Source organism: Drosophila simulans, chromosome 2L (assembly GCF_016746395.2).
Source record: "Drosophila simulans strain w501 chromosome 2L, Prin_Dsim_3.1, whole genome shotgun sequence".
Taxonomy (NCBI): domain Eukaryota; kingdom Metazoa; phylum Arthropoda; class Insecta; order Diptera; family Drosophilidae; genus Drosophila; species Drosophila simulans.
In genome coordinates, this window is record NC_052520.2 from 5,617,210 (window position 1) to 5,642,824 (window position 25,615).

Below are 25,615 nucleotides of genomic sequence, written 5' to 3' on the forward strand. Positions count from 1 at the left end.
CGTATCCTTAAAGCATGCATTATAAGCCAATGCGCCGGTGCCTCGTCACAGGACATAAAATCCTTGTGCAAACCCCCCTCCCGCCTGCCGAGAACATGGGAATCCAAGTCGTGTGAATTGGCAATGGGAGGATGAGCTGGTATAGCAACTGACTTACCTTTCTCGGGAATCGCATTGACGACTGTATCCTCGCGTATGTCCTCCAGTAGCTCATCCTTATTTTGCATTTCAGCTGCGAGATTTCATTCCGAGTGCCGGCGTGGCATGAAAAGTGTTGAGAGTTCATCCGGAGGAAGAGCAATGAAACGAGAGACGGAATGTACATTTAGAGAGGTAGTTAATATTGGCTTGGTTATCCTTAGTGCAAATTCAATTTGCGGTGAGAAGTGTGTAAGGAATACAAACAGATACCCACACTGCCATTTCGCACTGCTGCCAAATTGGCCAGCTAAAAACCCCAAAACCGCACCCAACACGCCCAGAATACCAAGGCAGGAAACTTCTCGGTTCGTGAACTTTTCCAATATTTTAAGGTCGCTTTTTCAGCGCCTTTCTTTGCTTGTAATTTTCACAGCCACAAAATGAAGTTGCAATTTGACTTTTGTGCAGCTGCATCGGTGGAGCAGATGAAATCGATTGGATGGAGGGCTTTCAATTCCCGCAGGTAACAGGTAAAATGCATTTTCGGCACGCGCCATAAAATATTTAGCAAATGCCAGCAAATGGGTAAATAGATTTACGTTTATGAGCTCGCGCTTAGAACGTGGAAATTCGGGTCGGGCAGCCCTGGGAAAATATGTACAAACACAAATCGGATAAGTTAATTAACAAGCCGATATATGTACAAATTACGAAACCGAAATGAAATTTAGAAATTAAAAATTCACATAAATAAACGTGCTCACCTCAGGCCAAATATATTAAAGACCTCTCTATGCCCATTGCAGAAATGAGTTATTTCGGCAAAAGCGAATTTATATTTTCCCAAGTTGACGACTATTTCGTTATTGATTTCCATTTCCATTCCACACGCCCGCCACCTTGGCACACATACTTTTGTATCGTATTTTCCGGCCACTCCGGCTGCGCCATAAAATAATGTCATCTATAACCGGAGAGACCTTGAACGCGTGTCTCCTTGCGTGCAGACAGACGAGTCAATAGCGCAAATGGATTCCCATTCGCCGTGGATGTGGATGTGGACTTGGTATGGGATTCAGAGCGAGCTGAATGCCAAGGCAGTGCCCGTTTGAAGCGGAGACCGAAGGAAAGGCACTGAGTTTTCAATTAATTTTCGTGTTGCGACTACTTCTACGAGTCGAAGCCGTTTGCATTTTAATAAACGTATAGCACATGCTAACTGGGCAGGAGGCGACTGTTCCGACTCTTCCGGCTTTTCCGACTTTTCCCACATCTGTCGCAGCTGGCTGGCAATGCAAATACATTTTGTGGTTGCCGCAAACGCACAATAGTATGCAATAAATTCGATTTCTCGTTCGTATATTCGAGAAATTGTTGGGAAACTGGTGGAAGAGGGCCGGGCAAGAATCAACTGCTCTGCATGCTGGCGAGCAAGTTTTGAATGCGACTGGGTCTGGCTGCTGTTTGTAATATTTTGTGTTGCATACTTGCAGGCGCCCGTCACTTCCCATTCCTCTGGAGCATGCCAGTGAATTTCCCGCTCCTTGTGGCTTTCGCTCCATGTACAGACATGGAAAACGCATCGAGTGGGCCAACAAATGTTTCCAGGCACTGCTACGTGCCTGCGCTTCAGACAGCACAGGGAAAAGCCGGAAAGAAAGTGTTCCGAAAGTTGGCCAAAAAGTTCCCGATTCTGGTCCGGCATTGTTGCTCTTTTTGTACTCAGTATGACGTGATTTGCAGGCAATACGACGTGACCGTGAAAGATTCCCAGCGAGACCTAATGATGGGGTAGGGAGGAGTCGCGGATCCTGGGGATTGTGATGCCAGCAACTCTGTGGCAATTTCCAGTCAGAAGCAATAGAACAGCTGAATCTTTGATAAGGATTCGGGGTTCAAAGTGAAATATTGTCTGCCATTTTTAGTGAAGCCTTGGAGTAGAGAAACTATTCGGGTTGTTGAACTCAGCACACATACAAAGACGTATTTAATTAAACAAGGTGCAACACTTTGTAGCTGCCTCAAAATCCAATCCAAAGACTTTAATGGTCTCAAATGGCAGAAACCAATTATTGAGTATTCTTTACAATGAATAGTTATTTAATGAGAATTTTCTTGCATAACTCGTTACCTTTTCATAAAAAAGGCATTTTGGTAAAACGTGCTATAAAATTAATAAATATATAGAGGTGCTACAAAAACTCCACTTTTTATTAATAAACGATTTTCTATTAACAACATTTATTCGTGACAAATTTCTGTGGCTTTTTAAATGAGCCTTCAGTTTATGACCAAAATAATTACTTTCAATACAATCTAATCTAAATGTCCATAGAGTATATGAATCTGTATTTTTTTAGTACTTTTTAATGTACTTTAATATGAGATATTACAATGAAAGCCTCCAGTCACAGAGAAATTTTTTTCAACTGAGCGAATAAATGCGTTGAAATAGAACACCGAGTATGGATTTGTTTCCCTGATTTAAGTCTACGTTTAAAACATGAATATTACCCAAATTTATGTTAAAGCGCGCCGCTTTTCATGTCCACTTAGCTGCACACCTCCAGGCTGCTCTCATTTTCCTGCTGTCTAACCTCAAAACTTCATTAGCCAAAAAGCACGCGCCGCCAAATTGAAACGACAGAAACAACAAACGCAAAAATATCTTCAAATAAAAAAAAAAAAACAGAAGAAGGCTAGGGAAGAGTGCGTTGAGTGCTATAAATTGCACGGCGGCAGAGAATAAATGTAAAGTAAATGGCGCTAATTCAAAGTAGATTTATTTATTATGCCATTTTTCCCGCGGCCCAGAGCCAAGAAATATGCCTTAAATTTGCCATCCGAACATTGTCGTGGCAGTCCTGCCAGTCCTGGCAGTCCTGGCAGACAACGTGGCAGATACGAGGGCGGGGAGCTGAACGGAACCGGAAGAGGAACACGCAGTTACAGGAAGCAGGAACAGCCCAAACACGGCGAAGGCGTAGCCAAAACAGAACTAAAAAAACAGGGGCAAACAAATGAAAATATATATATATGTATATATATTGTCTGAGCCCCAAAAATATTATGCAACAAAAACGCGAGCGAGGCTCGAACATCCGCGGACAGCTTTAGGCCCTCACTGGATTCTGGGCACAATCTCTGTACGTACGCCTATCTCCTATTTGCACTGAATGCCGAATGGTGGATTGAGGTGGATGGAGGATGGAAGGTCCTGAGAAGTCGAGCACCTGCTGCCGGAGACAGCCGCTGTTGATTTTGCTAACGCACTTAAGCCAATTCCCTTTCACTGTCTGCCGGCGGGCCAGATGATTTATTGGCCTGCCAGACAAGCACCGGATTATCATTTTCGGTGGTGTCAACAACTGCCCGAAATTTGCGCAAATTTGTCTATGATTCCCAAGTGCTTGCCCAGTGTTTGCCTTGGCCCGGCTAATGATTCCAATTAGCCGCATTTACACGGCTCAGAGGAAGGAGGGGTGCTAGCGATCCAGATGCGTCTTATCCGAGCGCAACACCTTCTCGTCCATTCCGGTCATCAATCTCTTGCTGGCCAAGTTTCTAAGCCAACTTTGGCAGCACATCACTTTCCGGACGTGAGGCAGAAGCCTTATCCTACTCTGTTGCAAGTTTCTTGCAATTTCCCTGGCCAACGAAGCGATGAAGTTCCGAGAACGGCGACGTCTTTCAAATTAGCAGTCCGAAAATGAAGCACTCGCGATTTCTATTTGTGTATTCGGAAACTTTTGCGCTAATTGAGCTGAACGGCCTTTTTGATGTTCAAAAATCAACATTCAGTAAATTCAATTTGAAGGCGATCAGGTTGGGTAAAGGTCATCTTCAAACGCGCAGCGGATACAAACAAATAGAAGCTTTAACAGGTATTCGCCTGGAGGCCACAGCCCAAAAGCGCAACAGCGAACGGAAAGAAAAACAACAACAGTGGGCCAACATAAAACACAAATTACAAGAATTAAGGCAAATAAACGACAACAGAGCCTCAAAGGCCAACAGCCCCCGTGATTGTTCAGCGCCAGCCAAAACGCCCGAGCGCCCAAACTCACACCGCCCCATCGCCCCCGCCATCCCCTTTTGATTACCGCTCCACTCGGCAGCTCATACGCTTGACTGCCAGGACTTGCAGCAAGCCAGCGTGAAAAAGTCGTGCATACTTTTAGGTGCAGCGCGAAAGCGTGTGAAAAAAGCCAACACGCACAAAAACGAGCACCAACACAAGCACACACGCGGGCATAGACAACCGGAAAATGGGCGCGAATAAAAGGGAATTGACATAGAAGACAGAGCGCGCGGAGGGCGGCAAATTTTTGCAGTCCATGGGAATTGTTGAAAAATTGTCAAACAATCGCTGGCACATCAGCAGCAATAGCTGCTGAATACAACAAGGAGTGCCTCGACCGCATGATACCTCGTACTCAGCTTGCAAGTTCAAGTGTTTTTAGAAGGATTTTATTATATTTATTATATGAAAATGATTTAAGGCTCAATTTGTATTTTATGCGTAATGTTTCTTCCACACGTTTCGTATATAAAAAACCCATATTGATGATCCCTATGTGTTACATGTTCACCGAGAACTAGAATATACCCCGTCTCCACTCAAGTAACGGGTGAAAACAGTCAAATGGAAATGGTGAAAATGGCTGGGGTAAACGATTGGGGAAACCATACGAAAATTAAATTTGACTAAAGCGGAACTTGGCCCCGAGATGCAAAGCTAATTGAGGTTTATTGTAGCCAAACTCAACCAGAAACTCAACCCGATTCATCATAGTTAGTACTCACTGCAACACATACTAGTGCACTTAAAGTAAAATGCTCCCAATTGATTTAAAATCTATTTGCTATTTGTTATCTCTTTTTAGGTTAATTATACATGTATTCCCAAATTAATCATACTGAAATATCACAGCACATTTCGTATACAAATTAGTTTCAAATCAATAATAAACTTTATAAAACAGCTTTTATGTTATTTCACAAGTTTTCCAAGGCCAACAGACTATAGTATAAAATGATGTGCATAAAGACTTCCCACATATTTAAAGTTATAAGCTACTTTTAAGCCCGAATGCAAATCCCCATCAGCGGAGGGAATCCCATTTCAGCTGTAACCCCTTTTCGCAAAATTCATGGGTCACACTGTGGAATAGTTGGTCATCATGTCAAGTCATAAACCCAGAAACCGACGACCCAAAGTGCCATCAATCACAATGTCAATCACTTTTTGTCATAAGTAGACACTGCCACAATCGCAAGCACACACACACATTTGCAAAGGAAGAGAATATATTTTCAGAGGTTCAACATTGTGTGCAATGTCAACGTTTGTCCACTTGTTGAGCCGCCCTAGCGGAAGGAAGGGCAGGACACGGGATGCGAAGGCGCAGGACTCGACTTGCTGCCCACAGGCCATAGACAAAGAAAACTTAAGTGGTCACTTATGTGTGTGCGTGTGTATGTATGTGTGTTGTGGGCCTGGGGGGCTGCGGCCACGGGGAAGGCGCGTGTCGGGTCAGGAGTAAGCCAGAATACGCATACGCCATGTGTGCCCTTAATTATGCTGTGGACTCTGGGCGGACAATGACAACTTAAACAGCCACTAAAGCTAACCAAGCACGTGCTCCTGGAACTCCACTCCCCGCAGCGTTTATCTTCACCATCCCAATATGTGCTCAATGAGCCAAGCTGTTTTTTGGGCCCGACCAGACTGCCAGTCCCATAATTCACTTGAAATACCATCCAGATAGCTTTGGCGAGGGTGCCGAGTTTAAGCCACTCAAAAGTTTTTGTTACCACTTGGCAAGGGCGTCAAAGTTGACATTGCGACCGGCACTCAGCAGCTAAATCAAAAAAAAAAAAAGAAAATGTTCAAGTTGTGTTCGATTGCCTTATCCAGGAAATTCGCCAGTTCGTGGAATAATTCTGTAGGTTGGCCAAAAGGGAAATCTTCCAATACAAACAAATTACAAAAATAATTGAATAGTTCAATGCCTGAAGGTTGAGAGCTATCAATTCGCTTTAGTTTTAAATAATAAGAGAACAAATTTGGGACCATTTTACCAGCAATTTTATACAACAATGCAATGCTCAACTGTCAAAACTTGAAAATATGCAAAAAACTATTGAATTTAAATAACGACTGAATTATTGTATTTTTCCAATCTTTAAATGTATGAGGTATAACCCCAAGTTAGTTAGTTTCTTACCCAGATGATGAGCGATGTGATCGTGCTCCTCGGACTCGCCGATGATGAAGTCCTGGTGCTGGTGGTGTATCTGGTCCAGGTGGTGCAGCTCCCCCTCGTCGTCGCTCTCCTGGGCCGCGCAGCCGGGTAGTGCGAGGGAGAGGCAGATAAACGAGGCGACGGCGGCGGTGGCAGTGGCAACAATTAGCCGGGAAGATATTTCCGGCATTTCTCGCTTCCGCTGCAGCTTCCCCGCCGCCCGTCTGCGCTTTCGACGCGCGGCAATTGTCGCTGCATCCGCTGTCAGCGGAAATATTTTAATTTTCATTTTTTATTTGCTAGCGCCGGTCTCGCTTGCTAGTCCTTGTCGTCCTCCTCGTAATTGTTTGCCTCCTGATTGCGGCGCCTCTTGGCAGCTGGCGTAAGAATACTTGCTTTAGCGCGAGCGCTTCACTTTCGATTTTCCGCAATTTTCAAATATTTATGGCCACCGTGTTGCTCAGCTTTGGGCCGAGAGGCTGGCGAAAATTTCCAATGCATTACAGCAGACGTTGTTGCAATATTCGAACTACCTCCGGATGTTTGCCACTGGAAGAGGAAGCACGGAAAACAATGTTCAGTGTATGTAAACTATGTATCAGAAATGATTGGCATGCTTTTAATTTTTTAATGCATGTATTATAGTCGGTGCGCTGCAGTAATGGTTTTCATTTTATTATTAAATATAATTTCATTATTAACGCACCCACTCAGTCCCTTAAACTCTGCTATGTCCACGGATATTCTCTTCATAAAATATTCAGGATTATATGTTAGGCAAAACGAGATGGGCAGAGCTGTTAACAGCGAGCAATTGGTGTTAAAGGGTTAAAAATCTCGCGAATGCCATTTAAAGTTAGTAAAAACTGCATAAAGCTTTCAATTTATGAAAATATCATATTTTAATGAATAAGTAAAAATAAAACCAAAATGGTGGATTCAACGTGTGTAATTAGGCTTTGTGTACCCCTTTCGAAGTTTTCAGTTGGGAATATTCCAGCTTATTGAAAATGTAATATATAATATATAACATACATATATATAAAGTATATGAAATACACCATATATGAGGATATTTGGATTTGTCAATGCAAAGAGATGGGGTCTATATATACTCGACATATCCCCTAAAGTGATTTATTTTTCATTGGAATAATAACAATCTACCATTTACATTTTTCCAACGAACATGTTACATGTTGCTTTATATAATTAATTTTCCACATTGCCATTATACCAACAGTAAAGTCGTTGAGTAGCTAACTCACTCTGTTATGCAATTTACAAATTCGATGTAAATAGAAAGTGCACAAATCCATTTTTCGTTAACTGGTTTAACTCTCAAACTAACTGGCTACAATATCGACTGAGGGTCACGTGAGTTAAAGAGGCCCTTGAATGATGCAAATAGTTGATTCAATTGAGGCAAGCCAACGAGGCGTATGGGTAACTTGACATGCTTCATTTGCCACCACTTAATCAGAATGCAACATTTTCCAACCGCAAGTCGTTTTCAGTTGCGTACTTGCGGGCCCTTCTCAAGGATGTCCTTTGCTTCGTTCCCATGCCACTGCCTCCACAAAATGTATCATTTTATAAGTTGTGTATGCGAAGGCCGGAGCTTTCTTTAATTGCTAGGAGTGGCCATATTAGAAAAGCCAGGAAAAGGGGAAAACTCGGCTGAGCGGAGGTAGGAGGCAGGAGGTAGGAGGCAGGACACGGCCAGGCCAGGCCAACGGGGAATCTAAGGAAACTTGAAAACAAAAGTCGAGCGCAACGCAACGGAAAGCGGCAGAAAGGCATTTAAACTTTTGGACAAGTTTAATTTCCCGTCGAGTGTGGCACATAGTAAGTGCCAGAGATGGCCAAAGACAGATACGGAGAGGGAGTTGCGGGTTTTCTAGCTTATGAAACTGAAAGCACTTTCCATCTTTGAAGAAATTGAGTGCTGGCAATCAACTAATTGCGGTCAGATCCATGGCCACGATTTCCTCGGCACCCGTCCTTTCGTTTTATCGATGGGTCGCAAAAGGGTCTGCCATTTTCGTTATTATTATTATCAGTTCAATGTTGCCGCCGTTGATCATCCTTGTCAGCTGTCCATTTGGGTGTTTCATAATCAGTTGACCAGGTGGAAATTAATAAAAATATATTGCCGGGCTGAATTCGGTTGGCATTATTCTTTCGCCGGGCTTTTGTCACCATTGTGTGGCTTTTGGCCATTTATGGTATTGTTCGCCAGGATTGGCTATTCCTTATGTTCTGGGGAAAATCATAAAGATAGCGGTCACAAAAAAAGGGGTAAAAGCGTAGATTGAACGGAGCTAATAAAAGAGATAATAGGAGAGTGCTGAAACCCAAAACGAAATGTGACAAATGACGTCTTATTTAATAAATTGGCTTAAATGGTTGACATGCAGTCCGACCACCAAATCCCTGAACAAGAAGGTGTTAACTAGATATGACAAGAGGACAGGTGACTAGTGGTTGACTTGACATTTGTGAGGTTAACTAGAAATGGCCAAGGAAAAGTTGGGAGTGGTTTATAGTTTTTAGAACAGGACACGCTTGCTTAAATTAAATTCTCCCTTTGATAGACAGCATTCAGAGTGACTATCCTAATCAAGTTGGAGTCATCGTAGCAGAATCCCAACTGAATCCCCTCAAGGCGTCATTGTTCCGTTCATCGGTCAGTTATCTTTGATAAGCAGCTCTGGGATATGAAGACCCATCTGCTGCTCCCAAGGCATTTCGGCCAAGTCGTAATGATAAATAGCCGGGCAGAGAAAAAAAGAATGCCAAATAGGTAAGCCAATGGGCAATGCAAACTTGGCAATTTTGGCCAAGTATAAAGTCAAGGCAATTGACACCTTCTCGTTGAGGTGCGTCATTAACATTTCCATTTGATGGCTGGCAGTCGCCTTACCTTCCGCCGTTCTCATTTGGCCCGTTGGGCGGCAGCCTTTGTTTTGGCCAAGTCCACGAACCGTCTCGTTTTGTTTCGTTCTGTTTATCGCCAGCTGTCAATCGTTAAATGACAAACAAAGAAATGCGGCCAGCAATTTGCAGCCAGCCAAATGGCGTCTATGATTTCCAACTGTCAATGACAGTTGCTAATCCACGGCATTCCTCCTGCTGTCTCGGGCTTTTCCGCTGTCTTGCTTCGGAAATGAAATAACAAATGATATCTCCCTCTGGACTCTGCATTTTTGTGCCCGCCAATCGTAAAGAGTGGGGTATATTGTGCAAAGGGTATAAAAGGTATAATGAAAGCAGCTCACTGTTAAATGTGGCACATTTTTGCAATGCATTTTTAAGCTTATACATTATATTAATCTTTGCCAAAACTGAGACAAGAAAATCCAGTTGACATTATGTTACTTCTTAAATGTATAACAATTATTAAGTTATTCGCCAATAAGCCAACAAAAAGTAGGTATCCAATAGTCGAGACAATCGCGAGTGACAGTTTTTCGTGCTTAATATACATATACCCAAAGCTAGTTTTTCGCTCAGTTCCGTCTGCATCCATATTTTCCTCGATTTCTTTTCTTTGGGAATTTTCCTCTTATCCGCATTCTTTCCGTGTTTTATTTGACATTCTCTTTTTGAAAGCGTTTTGCTACTTTCGCGTGTCAAAAACTGCAGCAGAATGCCAAATAAAGGGCTTGTTTATGTCACCTGAAATGGTGGTGGGGATTTTGTGCCTTTTCTTCTTTTTGCAGCTTGGTGACTGTCGCTGGTAATATGCAGAAAATGTATTAAATTAAGCTTAAGCTTTGATAGCGTTTTTTGCCAATCAAAACATGCTCGGATTGCAGATGAATTGGAATATTTATCTTTTCGACGCGTCATTGCTTGGTCATCGTACTATCAAGACTCACTGCTATTCGTTACGAAAACTAAAGTTGAGGAAATACTTTTTTCTGATTTTAGGCAACCAGCGGGCGAAACGCAATTTATCTATTGTAAAAGGCGAAAATGAGTGCTTGTGTTATGAGTGCTTCTTGGCCCTCGGTTTAATTAGAGCCACATCCACTGGGAGCGTTTACATCATTTGCCATAATTCATCTGTCCACTGACTGCCAGCTGCTGTTGTGCATCGCTCGGAATAAAAATCAAATCACAGCGCCGTCCATCTTGGCTGTCAGTTGCCATGATGCTTGCTTGTTTTTACTCGTCTTGTCTCTCCTCGGCTGGGAAATTTCTTTTAATATAACAAGCCATGCGAAATGCGTACACAAAAAGATGGCAAAATGCTTGCTCCAACGCCCGCTCACACTAACTAGCCACAAGGAGCATTTCCCACTGCCATGCAGCTTGTGCATTTCCCCCGTCTTGCATTTGATTAACCTACAAAAAGGCGTTTGGACGTGCGATGCAGTTCGCACAGTGGGCGTTCCTGTTTGTTGCTGCGGTTTCTGGGCTTTTCTTAACGGGCAACTTTAATAAAAAATGGTCAGCGGGCGGAGGGGCGGCAGCTGCGGCGGGGGAAAATGCATAAATGCATAAAAAATTGGCCAGCTTACAAGCCGCTTTACATATGCAACATGGGCGCCTGCTGTGCGGGTGTGTGGGTGTGCGGAAGTGCATTGGCACACATATACTCGTACGAGCACACATTGTTGCAAGCAGACATTTTTCCGACACGTGTTTGCTTTCCCGCACTTCCGTTTCCGCCGAGCCATTGATGTGACTTTCCGTCATTTTGTGGGAGAACGAGCTGCTTTACCGACGCCTTGCCAGCCCCTCAAAGACTTAATTATTTTTCACCAAATAATTAATCAGAGTGAAATGGGAAACTAACAAATTCGGACAGGAGCAACCCCATTTGCTCTTGTGATGAAAATTCGAAACTTTGGTAAAACACTTTTTGGCCCTCTGCGAAAGTATGCTGTGAACTATTGCAGCCACCTGACACAGCATTCACGCACATTCGTATGTGTGCGCGTGTGTGTGTGGCCGAGCGTTTGCGCTCGTTTGTGTTTTGTGGGTTGGCCATGCATTTCCGGTTTTAATGATTATAACACAATCAAGTGCATATTGCCTAATTAGCGATCCCCAGCAGCAAGCGGCGTCCAGGCCGCATAAAGTGCATAAAATATTTCCCGCACTCGCTGCGGGCGCTTCATCCGCATGTGCATATGCATGTGTTAGTGTTCGCTCGCGTGCGCTGGTGTGTGTGAGTGCTCGCATATTTTATGTCGCTTATTGGACGGCCATCCACAACGAGCTGCACATCTAGAGTATGTATGTGTGTGTATGTGCTCGTAGCAGCTAAATTTCATGTTCATGTTGTTTATACGGCTTCCGTTTTGGGTGCGTGTGCGAAAATATTGTGTGTAATTGTGCGGTCGGCTACCCGTTTTATTTGATAATTTTGCACAAAACTCCCCACCTATTCATTAGCGCTGACGAACACCCACGCCACACAAATTTGTAGACACAACAAAGGCAAACTGTTATTCCATTTCCCACCCAAAGTCTGACACTTGACGCGGGCTCCCAATAATTTAGTTAAAGCTCGTCCTTGGGTGGCTTTCGTCCTGCACTTTAGATGTGTTCAAACTGTTTTCGGGCTACAAGCGAAGTAAAGTTATCAAAAAGTTTGCTGATACCAAGTATTCGACGTTTCGCAAACTTTTCTGAATTATATGCGCATAGACGAAAGTAGTGAATGCATATAATAAAGGATAAACGTTGCTCAAGAAATCATGTTGTATGGAACTTAATTTGTTAAGCACATCATTTATGCTTGAAAATCTTTAGCCAGCAATGGCAATGCTAGAAGTCAAGGGTATTATAATAATAATAAATCAAGCGTAACAGATTTTTGTGGCTCATATTGTTTTTTTGATACCGAGAAGAATATTTTAGGATACATTTAATACAATACTTTACAGAAGACAGAAAAACAAAATATCCTAGAATACCCTAGGGGTCTTAAATCAAAAAATCGTGCGGAGTTAACATGTTTTTAAGGCATAAAAACCCAATATACATATGTATATATACTATGTATCCTTTCGCCATTAATGTTAACCTTTATGGTATACAATAATTGTTTTTCTGTCCCTGTTGTTTAAGTTTTCCTTCCATCAATATACAAGCTTTTTTCCTTTTTTCTTAGATTTATTACGCGTTTAATAGCAAACCGCTGCTGTAATGTGACACGGCTTTATGTTGTCAACCACTTTCAAAAGTAATTCATTTTTTTTCAAACAAAATTTCATAATTCCGTTCCGTTCTGTTTGATCATAATCCTGTTTTGAAACGACATTTTTTGTTGATGCTGCGCTTTGCGGGCCACTTTTAATTGCAATAATTAAATGTCAAATTAAATCCTAAATTCCTCGGTGGAATTAATTCAATTGGCGTGACAGTCAAAGTGAAATTACGAATAAAATACCACAATTTCCCAGCGCCGCTAGGGCCCTTCTATAAATGCCGTTTGCAGGCTCTACCAGCCGAGAGGAATGCTGTGATTGTTTTTCCGCAAGTCGGTCTCGCACTCCTCTTTCATTTTTTTTCGCCAGCCATTTAATGAGCCACGCTCGACTTGCCGCCAAGAGTGCAATCAGCAGGGGAGGGGAACCGAGGATGCACGGGTAAACAGCCAGGACCTTAGTACCCAGCAAGCAGCCAGGACCGGCACAATTTGCGTTAAGCGGGCTGTGAAAAATGAAGTACCAAATTGAAGTTGGCAGCCAGCGTCTCCGGTTGTGTCTTGCACTTATTTATTTATTTAATTCTGGCCATTACTTCCGCTTACGTACAGTGCTGAGCTATTGTTGTCCTCCGATGATATCGCAGGCACGGCTGACTCGCGGAATTCAAATCAAGCGAGGGACGAAACGCGAGCGCGTCGACTTTCGGCACCAACGTGTTAAGAGCTGCGAACTGGCGCGACCGTCAGCGTTGCGCACTAAAATCATACTAAACTAATTTGCTTAGCAGGACGCACTGATTACACAAAGTCCTCGAAGGGCGATAATCGCCGTCATTCGTCACGACTGCCGACTACCGAGCGCGCTTCGGCTCGGAGTTCGTGGAGTTCGGCAAGCACTCGCGAACTTGCCGAAGCGAGCCGAACTCCAAAGGCAAAGAGAACCAGGTTCTGTTAGAGAGCAACAGAGGCAGAGCTCTGTTAGCCCGTTAACAGTGCTGTGGCAGGATAAGAAACCATTGTTGGGCCAACAAAGTCGGCCCTTGTAGCAGCAAACTATTAGCCCTGTTTGGTGGGCTTAAACCTACAATGCAACTTTCAAATAGACCAAACGACTCACATCCTGGCGAACTGATTTTTTGAGCTCTTTCCGCTAATTTATCGATTTAAATGCAAAAATTCCGTGCCATCTAGCCCGGCATTCCCCAATGATGACCGAGCTTTCAATCATTTAAAATTCCCCAAACACACACACACACGCGCAACACACTCTTCCCTCATCAATGCAAAAATCAAACATTATTTATGCAAATTACAAGCCATTATTATTTAAGCCAACAACCACAAAGGCAGTAATAGTGGCAAGTTCGAGGAGGGAAAAGGGAAAGGAACACTCCGACCAACAATCATATCCGTCATAGTCATAAAGCCAGGGACCAGGGGACAGTGGGGCCTGCCAATGCTTTGGGGAACCAATTTGGCAGCCGGCATAAATAAATTTTTACTTAATGTAGGTCAGTAATGTGCGCTGTGGTCTCTCTTACCCAAGGCTTCTCTCTTCGCTGAGCGGCGCTCTTCAGAGCGCTCTCTCTTCGGACGCAGCGCCGTGAAATATGCTACTAAAGTTGCTTCTTTTCCGGCTGCGTGTGTGTAGGTGCTCGGGAAATGCCATCAAGCCTCAAAGGACCGGGTATGCTTGCATAATGCAAACAGCCAATGATATTGCCATGATTCGTTGAATAATTTCAATTGCAGCTTTCAAGCTGCACACCAGTAATCGGTAATTGGTATTAAATAGTTGGGTAGCTAATAATTGTCTGTAATATAAATCAGAAATAACAAATACTGTTCAGTTATTTGGCAAGAAATCTTTATAATTTCTTAGCTATCTTCTAAATGCAAAGGTGACTTAAGTTTTTAAATATTTTCGAATATAAAACAATTGCATCTGAATACCTTCGAATCAACACTGACGCTAACAAGACGAATTGCTGAGTGATATCCATCCTAAGTAAAGTTGCATTTGCCAGGGGCTGCATAAATAAATTAGGATACCGAAACTGAGCCAACCGTCTAAACTTCAAAACTCACTTGGTTTCCCATGGATTTTTGCGTAAGTTTAGCTCTACTCACAGTAGTCTGCTTCAGTCTCCCCCCCTTCACTCCCTTTAAACAGATCCTGAGAGCCCCACACAAAATCGTCTCCTTGTAACGCATCCTGCAACGCAAGTTGCTCCAAATTTATGTACAAACTCACTTAGGCAAGAATGTTTATGCGTTTTGTACGTGTTGGTTACTGTCGCTCATGTGGGTAGCATCCTCCACATCCTTACCTTGCGCCATCTCATTCCACCGAACCCACTCGTTTATTTTGGCATTTCTACGAATTTTTTGGGGAAATTTTGTAATGCTGTTCTATGTCCTGAATGTTGTCTCCGGGGAGAAGAAGTGGCCGGGGGGTGGAAAATGCCTTCTCACGCACACCGAAAAGTGTTATGAAATTTTTCTTCTCTAATGACCTAAATGCAAAGGAATTTCATCCAGCATTTGAGCTAATTGCTATTGCATTAGGTACCATTTAAGTTTCCGTAAATTAAGCTAACAGTCATTGCCTAGGACACGTTAAGTAACAAGTTAGGTAACTTGGCCAAAGTCCTTGGCATTCAAAGTAGCCACATTTAAATTTTTCTAATTCTATCTACCAACAGTTTTTGCCGTAAAGAAGAGTCGGCAGTTGATTTCCGTCACGCCTCGACAATTTGAGCATTTTTCCTTCGCACACTGTTTCCCTTGATCACTTCGGCTGTAAACTATACTTGGCAGTTGCATGAGGGCCAATTATCTGGCACCTCGAGCGGCGGTTTCGTTCCAGCTATTTACATATAATTAGCGCCCAACTGGCAGGCCGCTGCATCGTTTTTCGCCACTCTCGTTTCTCCGTATTTGCACAACGCAGTTTTTGTGCATTTCTTTGTAGTTTCCCACTCCAACTTTCCCTTCAAGACTCTTTGCCAACTTTGACAATGAAGTTGCAACGATGACAACGCCAACAAACTGGAGCGAGTGAAAATATATAGGAGAGCTCTCGACAGGAGTCGATCAAAGATTACCCTACTCAATCGACCTAAAACGGCTAAACAAATCAGAATGAGCCTTACTTGCTATCAAAATTATTGTAGTTGAACTACAAAAAAATACTTGACCAAATTTTAAACTGCAGTAAATGTATTGAGACAGAAATATCTGAGGTAAAACATCTCTGTTTCTGATTATTTTCGTATATAATTCAAGATTAATCAGCTAACCGGGTATAGAATGCACCGAGACCATCGAAGGTATGCGAAAAACTTTCCCGGCTGATGGCAGTTGCATAGAGGCGCCAACTTAATAAGGCCACCAAAGAGCCCAGTGGGTGGCGCGAATGCAAAGCAGAGGGCTAAAAAAAAAGAATTCACGATGCAGAGAAAGCAACGGAGTCTCCCTTAAAGGCAACACTTTCTATCATTCCAAAAGCAGCCAGCTCAAAGCGGGATATATTCCGTCTGATTGCACTGAGATGCTGGGGTCCGTGGCGCAAACAAATTCGAACGCTCAATTGGCAGAGGTCGAATGCAGCCCCTAGTTGGTTGACAGACAGCTCGGAGTTTGTTTGTCGGCTGAGCAATGGGCGAAACCAACCCGGCGTATACGTAATGGGGCTTATTGATGAGCGAAAGTAAGCCCAGGCCCTTTCTATTTTTGATTCGCCATTCCCAGCTCCAGCCATAATAGCACAGTCATCTGTGGCGGTCATTTTCATTAGCTGGCATCACGCGGTGGATGCAATAGCCACAACAACAGCAGCTTCCCTCCCCCTCTCCAATTGAGTGGAGCTTTGTCCAAGGATACCCACCTGACTGCAGTTAATTTTGCTGATGCCCACGCTGTTGACTGTTTGGCTGCTGGCTCAGCTCCTGATTTTGGCATCCGACTGCAGTCAAAACCAATTATGAGGCCTCCAGCGAAGGCTGCATGCAACATGGAATCTTCGGCAGTGCGGATTGGGCCAGTAGAGCAAAATATCTCCACATTTTTGGTTGAACCTTTAAAATGAAAAAGGAAAGCTTTCTCTGTTTTTCTATCGCCATTTATTGTTTTTTTATTTTTCTACGAATAACTAATTAGTTTATCATTTACTGATTGCACTTTTCTGGTCTTCCGCAAACACAAACTTGATCAACGCAGGTAAACTGGTGATTTTTGGTACACAGCAAAACACCCGTTCTCATTATCCTTTTACCCTTCAGAGCCATCTGACATTCCAAACGGCCTCGACAAAAACTACCAGCTGACAAAATTGCTTCACAAATAAATACTATTAGGCAAAGTAAGCTGGCTTCTTTTCGATGGCATTTCGATGGCATTGTGTTGTGAATAAGAACTAAACTATAATTCCTCTGGGCTTAAATAGTAAACGGCTTAACTATTTAAGCGTTGCAAATGTGATTTATTCCGGTTCTTGCCAACTTTTCAACGAATGTAATATACTCTTTTGTTTTTTTTTAGTACTATATTAACTGAATATATCAGCAGAAATCTCAATAACACATTCCCCGAAAGTCTAAGGAGTAGAATGAGCTTCGTATACGTGTACAAAATGCCTTTCTACATGCAGAACGTGATGTCAACAGCAGTTTTGCATCGACTTCGATAAATGCCAGTAGGGTTGCAAAAGGAATAAAATACCATTATCTTTTTGTTTTTGCAAGTGCCAGCGTTTACTGAACGTGATTTGAGTTATTTATCGCGCATATATTTTCTTGCCATCGACATCTAAGAAGAATTTTTACTTTTATTCCAAAGGTGCAAATTCCCACGGGCTCCTGATGCTCAGAAAGGAAATTTTTACACGCCTACAGGTGCAAATAATATTTCGATCATATTGAATAAGACTAACAAATGTAGCAGGAAAATATTAGCATAAATTTCATTTAAATTTGCCTCTGAATTATTTATCTAAAGCAAAGCAGTCAATGCCTGAAATATCACACTTCGAACAAAACACAAGCAGTGAACATTATTAGTAGTGCGTTTTGATTTTAAAAAAGCCTGAAATTTTTAAATGAAATAACAAGAACTGAATATTTTGGAGGCCAACTAAAGGTAAGGTAATTAACACTTTAAAGCAAGTACTAGTTATATGTTAATTAAAGTATGGCCAAGAACAGAATTTCCTTCCTTTTGCCGGAAGATTTACAACGAAAAATTGTACTATACTTTCCGAGTTTAATATCGACACATTGATTGAAGTCCCGACATTTGCAATCGCTGTACATTTTATTGACTTTCATTCCCATAGCATGGTACCCAGCTTTCCCAGTTTTCCATCAATGTTAATTGACCTAGAGTTGGGTGTGTGGGCAAATGCTTTAATTTGCCCCGAAATTTCAGTGGCAGAAATCATTTAATGGAAAAGTTTACTACAATTGAATCAACACCCACAGTCTATTTTCCCTGATGCATTTGTTGGTCCTGCTGCTTCAGTCGCTCCTTTTTCATTTAATGGAAGCAAAAAGTCAAATTGAATTTCATTTGAAAATTTCCACTCTTAAACTCAGTCCAAAAAATCCAAACCGAACCGACCATCTATCAATTCCAGCTGACCCAACAGTTTCCGAAATTGCCAGCCTTCAATTAGCTCCATAAAGTTTAATTTTCAATTTATGCATTTTTATACTGTACTACCAGCAGCAAAAAATTGGGGAAAATGCAATATAAAATTGCGACTAAGAGAGTAAGCGCCAGAGTAAATTATTCATAATCGTTGCAATGGCTTCCGAGTTGCCAACGGTTTGGCATCCAGCCAATGGATTATTGAATAGCAAGAACTCCAGATATGAAAACGGCTTAGGCGCAGACTGAACTTGTTGCCAGTTGTCTAATGTGCTCGGGCACACTGAAAGAAAATTCGATTGAATTAAATTTACGAACTGGGGATATTCTAAAAGGATATATTAAGAACCCCCTGCTTTTCCACTAACAAGACTGACTACATGACATGGGAGTATAATCGGAAAAGGCGTATGCTTCAGGCGAGCTAAAGGGGTAAACAGGATTTCTGAGTTTCACCATCACTTCCCTTGGTGCAGACAATAAAGAAAGCTGCAGTGTACTCTATAATTACCGGCTTCGGTCGGAAAAGGCATTTCATGCCGTGCCTTCTGTGGCACGAGCAAAAGAATGCACCGGGAATGAAGTGAGAAGAAGGCAGCAGCGGAAAGTGCAATTGTTTCAATTGTGTCAGACACATTGCCTTCCAGCACCCACTCCGCACTCGAGCCGCTTTCGCAATTATGCCAGGACCAAGGATTCCAGGACCTCGCACCACCACTCCGCCGAACTGGGAACTGGCTGAGCGCTGCAGTACGTCTTTGTTTTTGCACACAGCAGCATGGCACACACATATCTTGTTTATTGTGTCTCCGAGTACACATAACTTCGGGTATTTGCGTATTATAATTTGCATAAATTTCAACTGCCAGCTCCGAGTGAGCCAAAAGCTACTGAAAAGTAGGGTCGAGAGCAAAGGGCAACCGACTTGCGGTGGGCGGTGGCTCAGAAAACAATTTAATAACGAGAAGATACAAGTGACAAAATGAATTATGTTGTTATTCCTCTTGCACAAACAGCCGCACACGTGCAGCCTGTTCTAGGAAGACAATTGTAAGGACATTTTTTATCTGAATGTAGCAAGTGGGACTTGTGGTTCTTTCGGAAGTGCAAAGGCACACGAGTACTTACGTGCTTGATGGGCAGAGTTCTAATCTATTTGTCCAAGTTTAAAATTTTCCCAAGTTACCTTCTTAATTAAGGCAAAATATATTTTCAAACTTAAATAACGAAATATACACCATTATTTTGCTTATTTTTCCCTTCTTAATTTGCTTTCGATGCAAGATTTAGGGTAACCCATGCTTTACTGCACAAAGCCAAGCACTCGGTGCACTCGGTACATGACGTATACGCCCTGTGGCAAAGCGTCATCGATGATGTTTGCAATTGTGCAAAAAATAAGAGCATGCTTTGTGGCACTTCTACCGCTTTCCCTCCTATATATATGTAAATATAAAAATCCAGCTCCCAGCTAGCCCAGCATACCGATGTATTCCTGTTTTGCCCATTTCGTGGCTGCCGCTGACGGATATGATAAAGCTTCGATTATTCCATAGCCTCTATGGCAGTGTGCATACATACATATGTACATGTGGGGAAAAGGGCGGCCAGGCAGACAACAATTTGTTAGACGCTACAATGAACTCTGATGCGATTGATTGAAAGTCACTGGGAGAGATAAAATACCATTGGTTTATGCTGTCATCTGGCAGTAGGAAAGCTCTTTACCCCGCACCGTGCTTAGCCTTTCGATCCCGAATTGGTTAGGCGTCGTCCTCTGCCACGTCAACAAGTTGAGGACAAACAATTTAAATTACAAAGCAAACTCAATAAAAATGTTAAAAACTTTTGGCCATGAGCAAGACATTCCGGCTGATCCGAGATTTGTTTAGTTTCCAGGTCCTTGACATGCATAAGTTATGTCCTTAGATGGCAGGCGAGTTGAGGGCAATATAGGAAGAGGAAGCCAAAGTTTTATAAGAAAAACAAATCGAGTCGCTTATTTATAAGCCTGTAAACAGATTTTATGAGCCTGCTCAGGCGGGAAGGACCCAAAGTGGCAGTGGGAGTCGTCTGTCGAGTCCCGCCATCGATTGTGGACCTTCATCCCTTCCGCCAGTTTTCAATTTATTAAAATGACCATCAAAAATCGTTTGTGTGCGAAAGTTTGCGCTTATCCCGAAACACTTTTTGGACAGTTCAAACTTCGCTTTCCCCAATTCTTTTTTTTTTAAATTTGGCGGCAAGCGATGACTGCGTTAAGACAAAACTTTTCGATCGAACAAAAGTTTTCGGGGATGTGTCGGACTTATGATTGCCTCGAAACGCACTGCATCCACGAGTCTGAACTTGTTTTTCATTCACTCAGACAGCATAATTTTTGATTGCGTAACTTTTCCCCTGTTCTCCAAGGGAATAAAGTGGAAAGTTGTTATCCCCTTCGGTACATTTCTTATGCCAAAAGCCGTCACACACGCCATGTTTAACCCAGTGTGACCTTTTCCACCTGACTTCCCCAGAAGCCAACGCGCCGAATTCGCCGAACTAATAATACAAGGCACGGTACGACCCCAGTCAAGCGACCTAACCTAAATACCGGAAATGCCCTTTATAATGCGCTTCCGGCTCATGTGAGCAGGCCAGACAGCGGGCGGTGGAGGAGGTGGAACCCGTGGGGCTTGGTATGATGGGGTGTTTGGATAGCTGGGTGGTTCACGGTCAGGGGCTGAGTGTTAAAAACCAGACCAGCCGTTTCGGCTAATCAAAGTGTGCAGCCAACTGCAAAAGGCCGTGGAACCTGGAGGGAATGTGCGGCTAGCCAGGAAGCCTGCATCCCAAACCACACCAAACAGCCATGCAGTTGCATCAGGAGAAGGACTTCAGTTCCTTGTACACCTGTCTGTTCTAGAATGGTTTAGCCATCTTCGTAGCAGCGCTATCACATACTGTGAATCACATCATATCACCAGACATATTACATATGTTAAAAATTAATTTGTAACGAATTTAAACACTCTGTTTAATTTAATTTAAGTTAGTGTTATATTTGTTGCTTTGAGCGTTCCCCGGCTTACTTGCCCTTAACCATTACCTTTTATTCAGACCTTTCTATAAATAATAATTTTCTTTTCACCCTTTTTTTTGTGGGGGACCAATCGACTAATAAACTTTTCAAGAAAATCTCCTTAAAATCTTCCTTTCAACTTCAGCAAGATTTTGACCATCACTTTAAGTTAAGAAAGCTAGCAGCAGCAGCACGTTTTTTACCGAGTATTTAGGGAGTATCTGGTCATCCGGCAAATGTGTGTAAATTTATTCAGCTGCTTGTTTTTTTATCAAAAATATTTCCGATAAGGCTGAATTAAATATGGTTTTAGCATAACACATTCCTGATTTGATAGAGGATGAAACATGAAGTATGAAATCATTTTTTAGCAGTAATGAGTATTATGCTGTCGAGATTCCCGACTAAAGGTTCCTTTCTTGTCTTAATTAAACTTTGTGCCGTGCCATTACCCTCTTTATACTTAGGCTCAGTGCCCCTTTCGATCCATTTACCGCCCCCATCCGTCCGCCTTCCTGTTGCGTGCCAAGTTTTTGTGGTTAATTATCGATTAGAGGGGTCGCGAGGGCAAGGGGGAAAATCGCGGCTGGGAAGGTCCTTAGCTGGGTCGAATTCAAAAAGACAAGTTAATTGAAGTGCAAAGACTTTTAAGAGAACATTGTTAGGAAGAGTTGACACAAAAGCCGAGCATCAACGGCTTAATAAGCAGCCAGCTGTTTCGCAGCTATTATGCTCGGAGTTATTGTCCCATTAAGTTTCCTCGAACAATGTAATTATCAATGGAGCATGGAACTCCACCTGATTTATTTGTCTGCGTCATATACTGATACTTATACCTATGTATATATGTACGAACGAAACGAAACAAATGATTACCGTTTGCCTAATTTATTGGATTTCTTCGCGGGCTCAACACGCAAATGGACTGACAGAGGTCAGTTTCCCAGCCCAGCCTGTGTCCTTTGCCTTTTTTCGGGTCATTTATTAATTGCGCTCCAAATGCGTGTGCTAATCTCTTCATTATGCGATTTCATAATGGATTACATTCGAATAAATGTGCCTCATTTGCCGTCTCCAGTCAGCTGCTAATTTTCTTTAATTTCGTTGCCATTTTCCTAATGATGCGTGGCCCCGTCTTGGCCCAGTCCAATTTCCCGCCGCCCCCCAACTTTCTTCGGTCGCGTTAATAGGTCAGTGTTCTCTTGTAATATTAATGTCTGCTAATTTTAGGCGGCTGTTGTAATTAAATCACATGCATCAGTTTCGGCGTGGGTGTGCGTGGGTGGTCTTCATTAGATAATCGATATGGTTCTCATTCACATCGCGTATTTAATTGAATATACTCCCCATTGGCTGCAATCAGAATCTCCGCAGCTAAGTAAATTATAAATGAATTATATTTCGAATATAGGGAACACTTATAAGAATACTTGGCATTTTGATAACATATAGCGTTAAATAATTTACAACTTCTGGACTTTGGCAAGCACGAAGTATTTATTTCTTGTCTCAAACTTTTGCTGTAACCATCATGTTCTTCTGGCCAGCATGAAACAAATAGGAATAATAGCTGAAAAAAATCGAATTGCGCCATGTGTTGTCGCAGGCTGATAGCAAAATTTGCTCTGAACTCCAGGCTCTGACACTTTTCCAGGTAATTAAAACACAAATATTAGCGAATGGATGGGGATGTAACCGCCCACCTATAGAGCCCATTTTGCAATTTAAATTTTCATGAACAAGCACCGCCAGTTGTCTTCAATCTCTGGTCCCCCGCCACGCCCCCACTCGATCCTGTTCGTCCTTAGCTGCAAGGCTCGCCTTACGTTGCCTTAACAGTTTTCAATTTTCCGACGCTTGTAAGCGCAGCTGACAGCGACTAGCGAACGATACTCCAGCGAAGAGCTTATGTTTCTTGGATTCGGGGTGAATCGGGGTCTCTGGTAGGGGGAGGAGGAGGGAAAGCCATTCCACTTTGGCTTTTATTGTATTTCGGTCGCTGTCGTCGCACATTTTTACGACTATTTAAATGGTTTTCCCTTTTCGGCTACAAATTGTCGACCAGGTAAGTGTTCATTGGATATGGACAGAGTTGAAGTGCAGGGTTGGGCATGGTTTGCCCTAATTCAATGTCTAAGAACTAGGATACGCTCTGTCAGAAAACAAATTGGCCATACTTTCTAGATAAATGCGACAAACACTGCTAACTATGGGAAAATATTGAATTTATGATTCCTTTTAGATTATTTTGAGAAACCCAGCAGGCTGAAATCCTGTGGATCAACTTGTCATCAGCATTTGGCATTTCAGTTCTCCATATTACATTTGACCGCTCTAGCCTCAACATCGCTTTCCGATTCATAGCCAAATATCAGTGAGTGGGATTAACGCACCACCTTCATTCCATTTAACCCAGATTTCCAATCCTCCCACAGGTCAACTGGTCAACATGATGCGCATGTTCCGTTACACCAACACTGTGCAGCGTACTGCAAAGATCAGTCACGGCCTGTGGATCCGTAGCTATGCCAAGGATGTTAAGTTCGGACCGGAGGTGAGGGCCATGATGCTGCAGGGAGTGGATGTGCTGGCGGATGCCGTGGCCGTGACCATGGGACCAAAGGGACGCAACGTGATCATCGAGCAGAGCTGGGGATCGCCGAAGATTACCAAGGACGGCGTGACGGTGGCCAAGTCAATTTCCCTCAAGGACAAGTTCCAGAACATCGGCGCCAAACTGGTGCAGGATGTGGCCAACAACACAAATGAGGAGGCGGGTGATGGCACCACCACGGCCACCGTTCTGGCCCGCGCCATTGCCAAGGAGGGATTCGAGAAGATTTCACGGGGTGCCAGTCCGGTGGAGATCCGCCGCGGAGTGATGCTGGCCATCGAGACGGTCAAGGACAACCTACGCCGGTTGTCCCGACCAGTTAACACGCCCGAGGAGATCTGCCAGGTGGCGACGATCTCTGCGAACGGCGACAAGTCGGTGGGAAACCTCATCAGCGAGGCCATCAAGAAGGTGGGTCGAGACGGTGTTATCACTGTCAAGGATGGCAAGACCCTTTGCGACGAACTGGAGGTGATCGAGGGCATGAAATTTGACCGTGGTTACATTTCACCGTACTTTATTAACACCTCCAAGGGAGCAAAGGTGGAGTTCCAGGACGCGCTTCTCCTCTTTTGCGAGAAGAAAATCAAGTCGGCACCCAGCATCGTGCCTGCCCTGGAGTTGGCCAACGCGCAGCGCAAGCCCTTGGTCATTATCGCTGAGGATTTGGAGGCGGAGGCACTCAGCACCCTGGTGGTGAACCGCCTGAAGGTGGGCCTCCAAGTGTGCGCGGTAAAGGCGCCCGGATTTGGAGACAATCGCAAGGAGAATCTGAAGGACATGGCCGTGGCCACCGGTGGCATCGTGTTCGGAGACGAGGCCAATATGGTACGGCTCGAGGATATCAAGATGAGTGATTTTGGACGTGTCGGCGAGGTAGTGGTCTCAAAGGATGACACAATGCTGCTCAAGGGAAAGGGACAGAAGGCCGATGTGGAGAAAAGGGTCGAGGGTCTGCGCGAGGCCATCAAGGAGTCGACTTCCTCCTACGAGAAGGAGAAGATGCAGGAGCGTTTGGCGCGCCTCTCCTCCGGTGTGGCCTTGCTGCGAGTGGGCGGCTCCAGCGACGTGGAGGTCAGCGAGAAGAAGGATCGAGTCATCGATGCCCTGAATGCCACCCGTGCTGCTGTGGAGGAGGGAATCGTGCCCGGTGGCGGCACCGCCCTGTTGCGTTGCATCCAAAAGCTGAACGATTTGAAAGGCGCCAACGAGGACCAAAACATGGGCATCGAGATCATACGGCGTGCGCTGCGCATGCCTTGCCTTACGATTGCCAAGAATGCTGGCGTAGATGGTGCAATGGTGGTGGCCAAGGTGGAGATCCTCGACGGCGACTATGGCTACGATGCCCTGAAGGGCGAGTACGGCAACATGATTGAGCGCGGTATCATCGATCCCACCAAGGTGGTGCGCACCGCCATCTCGGACGCAGCCGGAGTCGCCTCTCTTCTGACCACTGCCGAGGCTGTAGTTACGGAGTTGCCGTTGGAGGAGGCCGCCGCTGCTGGAGCGGCAGCCGGATTGGGTGCTCTCGGCGGCATGGGCATGGGCGGAATGGGCATGTAATCCATAATGAATTCCTTACCACGATTTCATATTCTTACCTAAATTCAAAACACGGAAACGCTCATGGTTTGCCACTTTCTAGCCGAGCGGTTTGCATTACCCTTTTACAATATAATTGATGTTAAATATATGTGAAGTAAGGAATATACTAGTGACATAGTAAA

At 43.6% G+C, this 25,615-nt stretch overlaps 2 protein-coding genes and 1 long non-coding RNA gene across 3 annotated transcripts in view; 1 reads left to right on the forward strand and 2 right to left on the reverse strand.

Annotated features, from left to right (window-relative positions):
* The window catches only part of LOC6731101 (hemicentin-1), a 32,252-nt gene extending 18,920 nt beyond the window's left edge, over positions 1 to 13,332 (reverse strand). The window contains exons 1-3 of the mRNA XM_016178943.3: positions 13,166 to 13,332; positions 6,372 to 6,938; positions 158 to 232 (exon numbers count right to left, since the gene is read on the reverse strand). Of these exons, the coding sequence (XP_016023631.1) occupies positions 158 to 232; positions 6,372 to 6,678 (382 nt within the window). The 5' untranslated portion in view covers positions 6,679 to 6,938; positions 13,166 to 13,332. The remainder of the gene's footprint in view (positions 1 to 157; positions 233 to 6,371; positions 6,939 to 13,165) is intronic.
* A 581-nt stretch (positions 13,333 to 13,913) lies between these two features.
* LOC123327072 lies at positions 13,914 to 16,055 on the reverse strand. The gene is made up of 4 exons (XR_006541529.1): positions 14,647 to 16,055; positions 14,512 to 14,588; positions 14,100 to 14,372; positions 13,914 to 14,017 (listed from the first exon to the last, which is right to left on the reverse strand). It is a non-coding gene; the product is annotated as an uncharacterized LOC123327072 (long non-coding RNA).
* A 1,489-nt stretch (positions 16,056 to 17,544) lies between these two features.
* LOC6731102 (60 kDa heat shock protein homolog 2, mitochondrial) lies at positions 17,545 to 25,615 on the forward strand. Its single transcript, XM_016179601.3, has 3 exons — positions 17,545 to 17,697; positions 23,514 to 23,645; positions 23,707 to 25,615. Exon 3 carries the CDS (start codon positions 23,721 to 23,723, stop codon positions 25,449 to 25,451), a length of 1,731 nt encoding a protein of 576 aa, XP_016023635.1. The 5' UTR covers positions 17,545 to 17,697; positions 23,514 to 23,645; positions 23,707 to 23,720; the 3' UTR covers positions 25,452 to 25,615.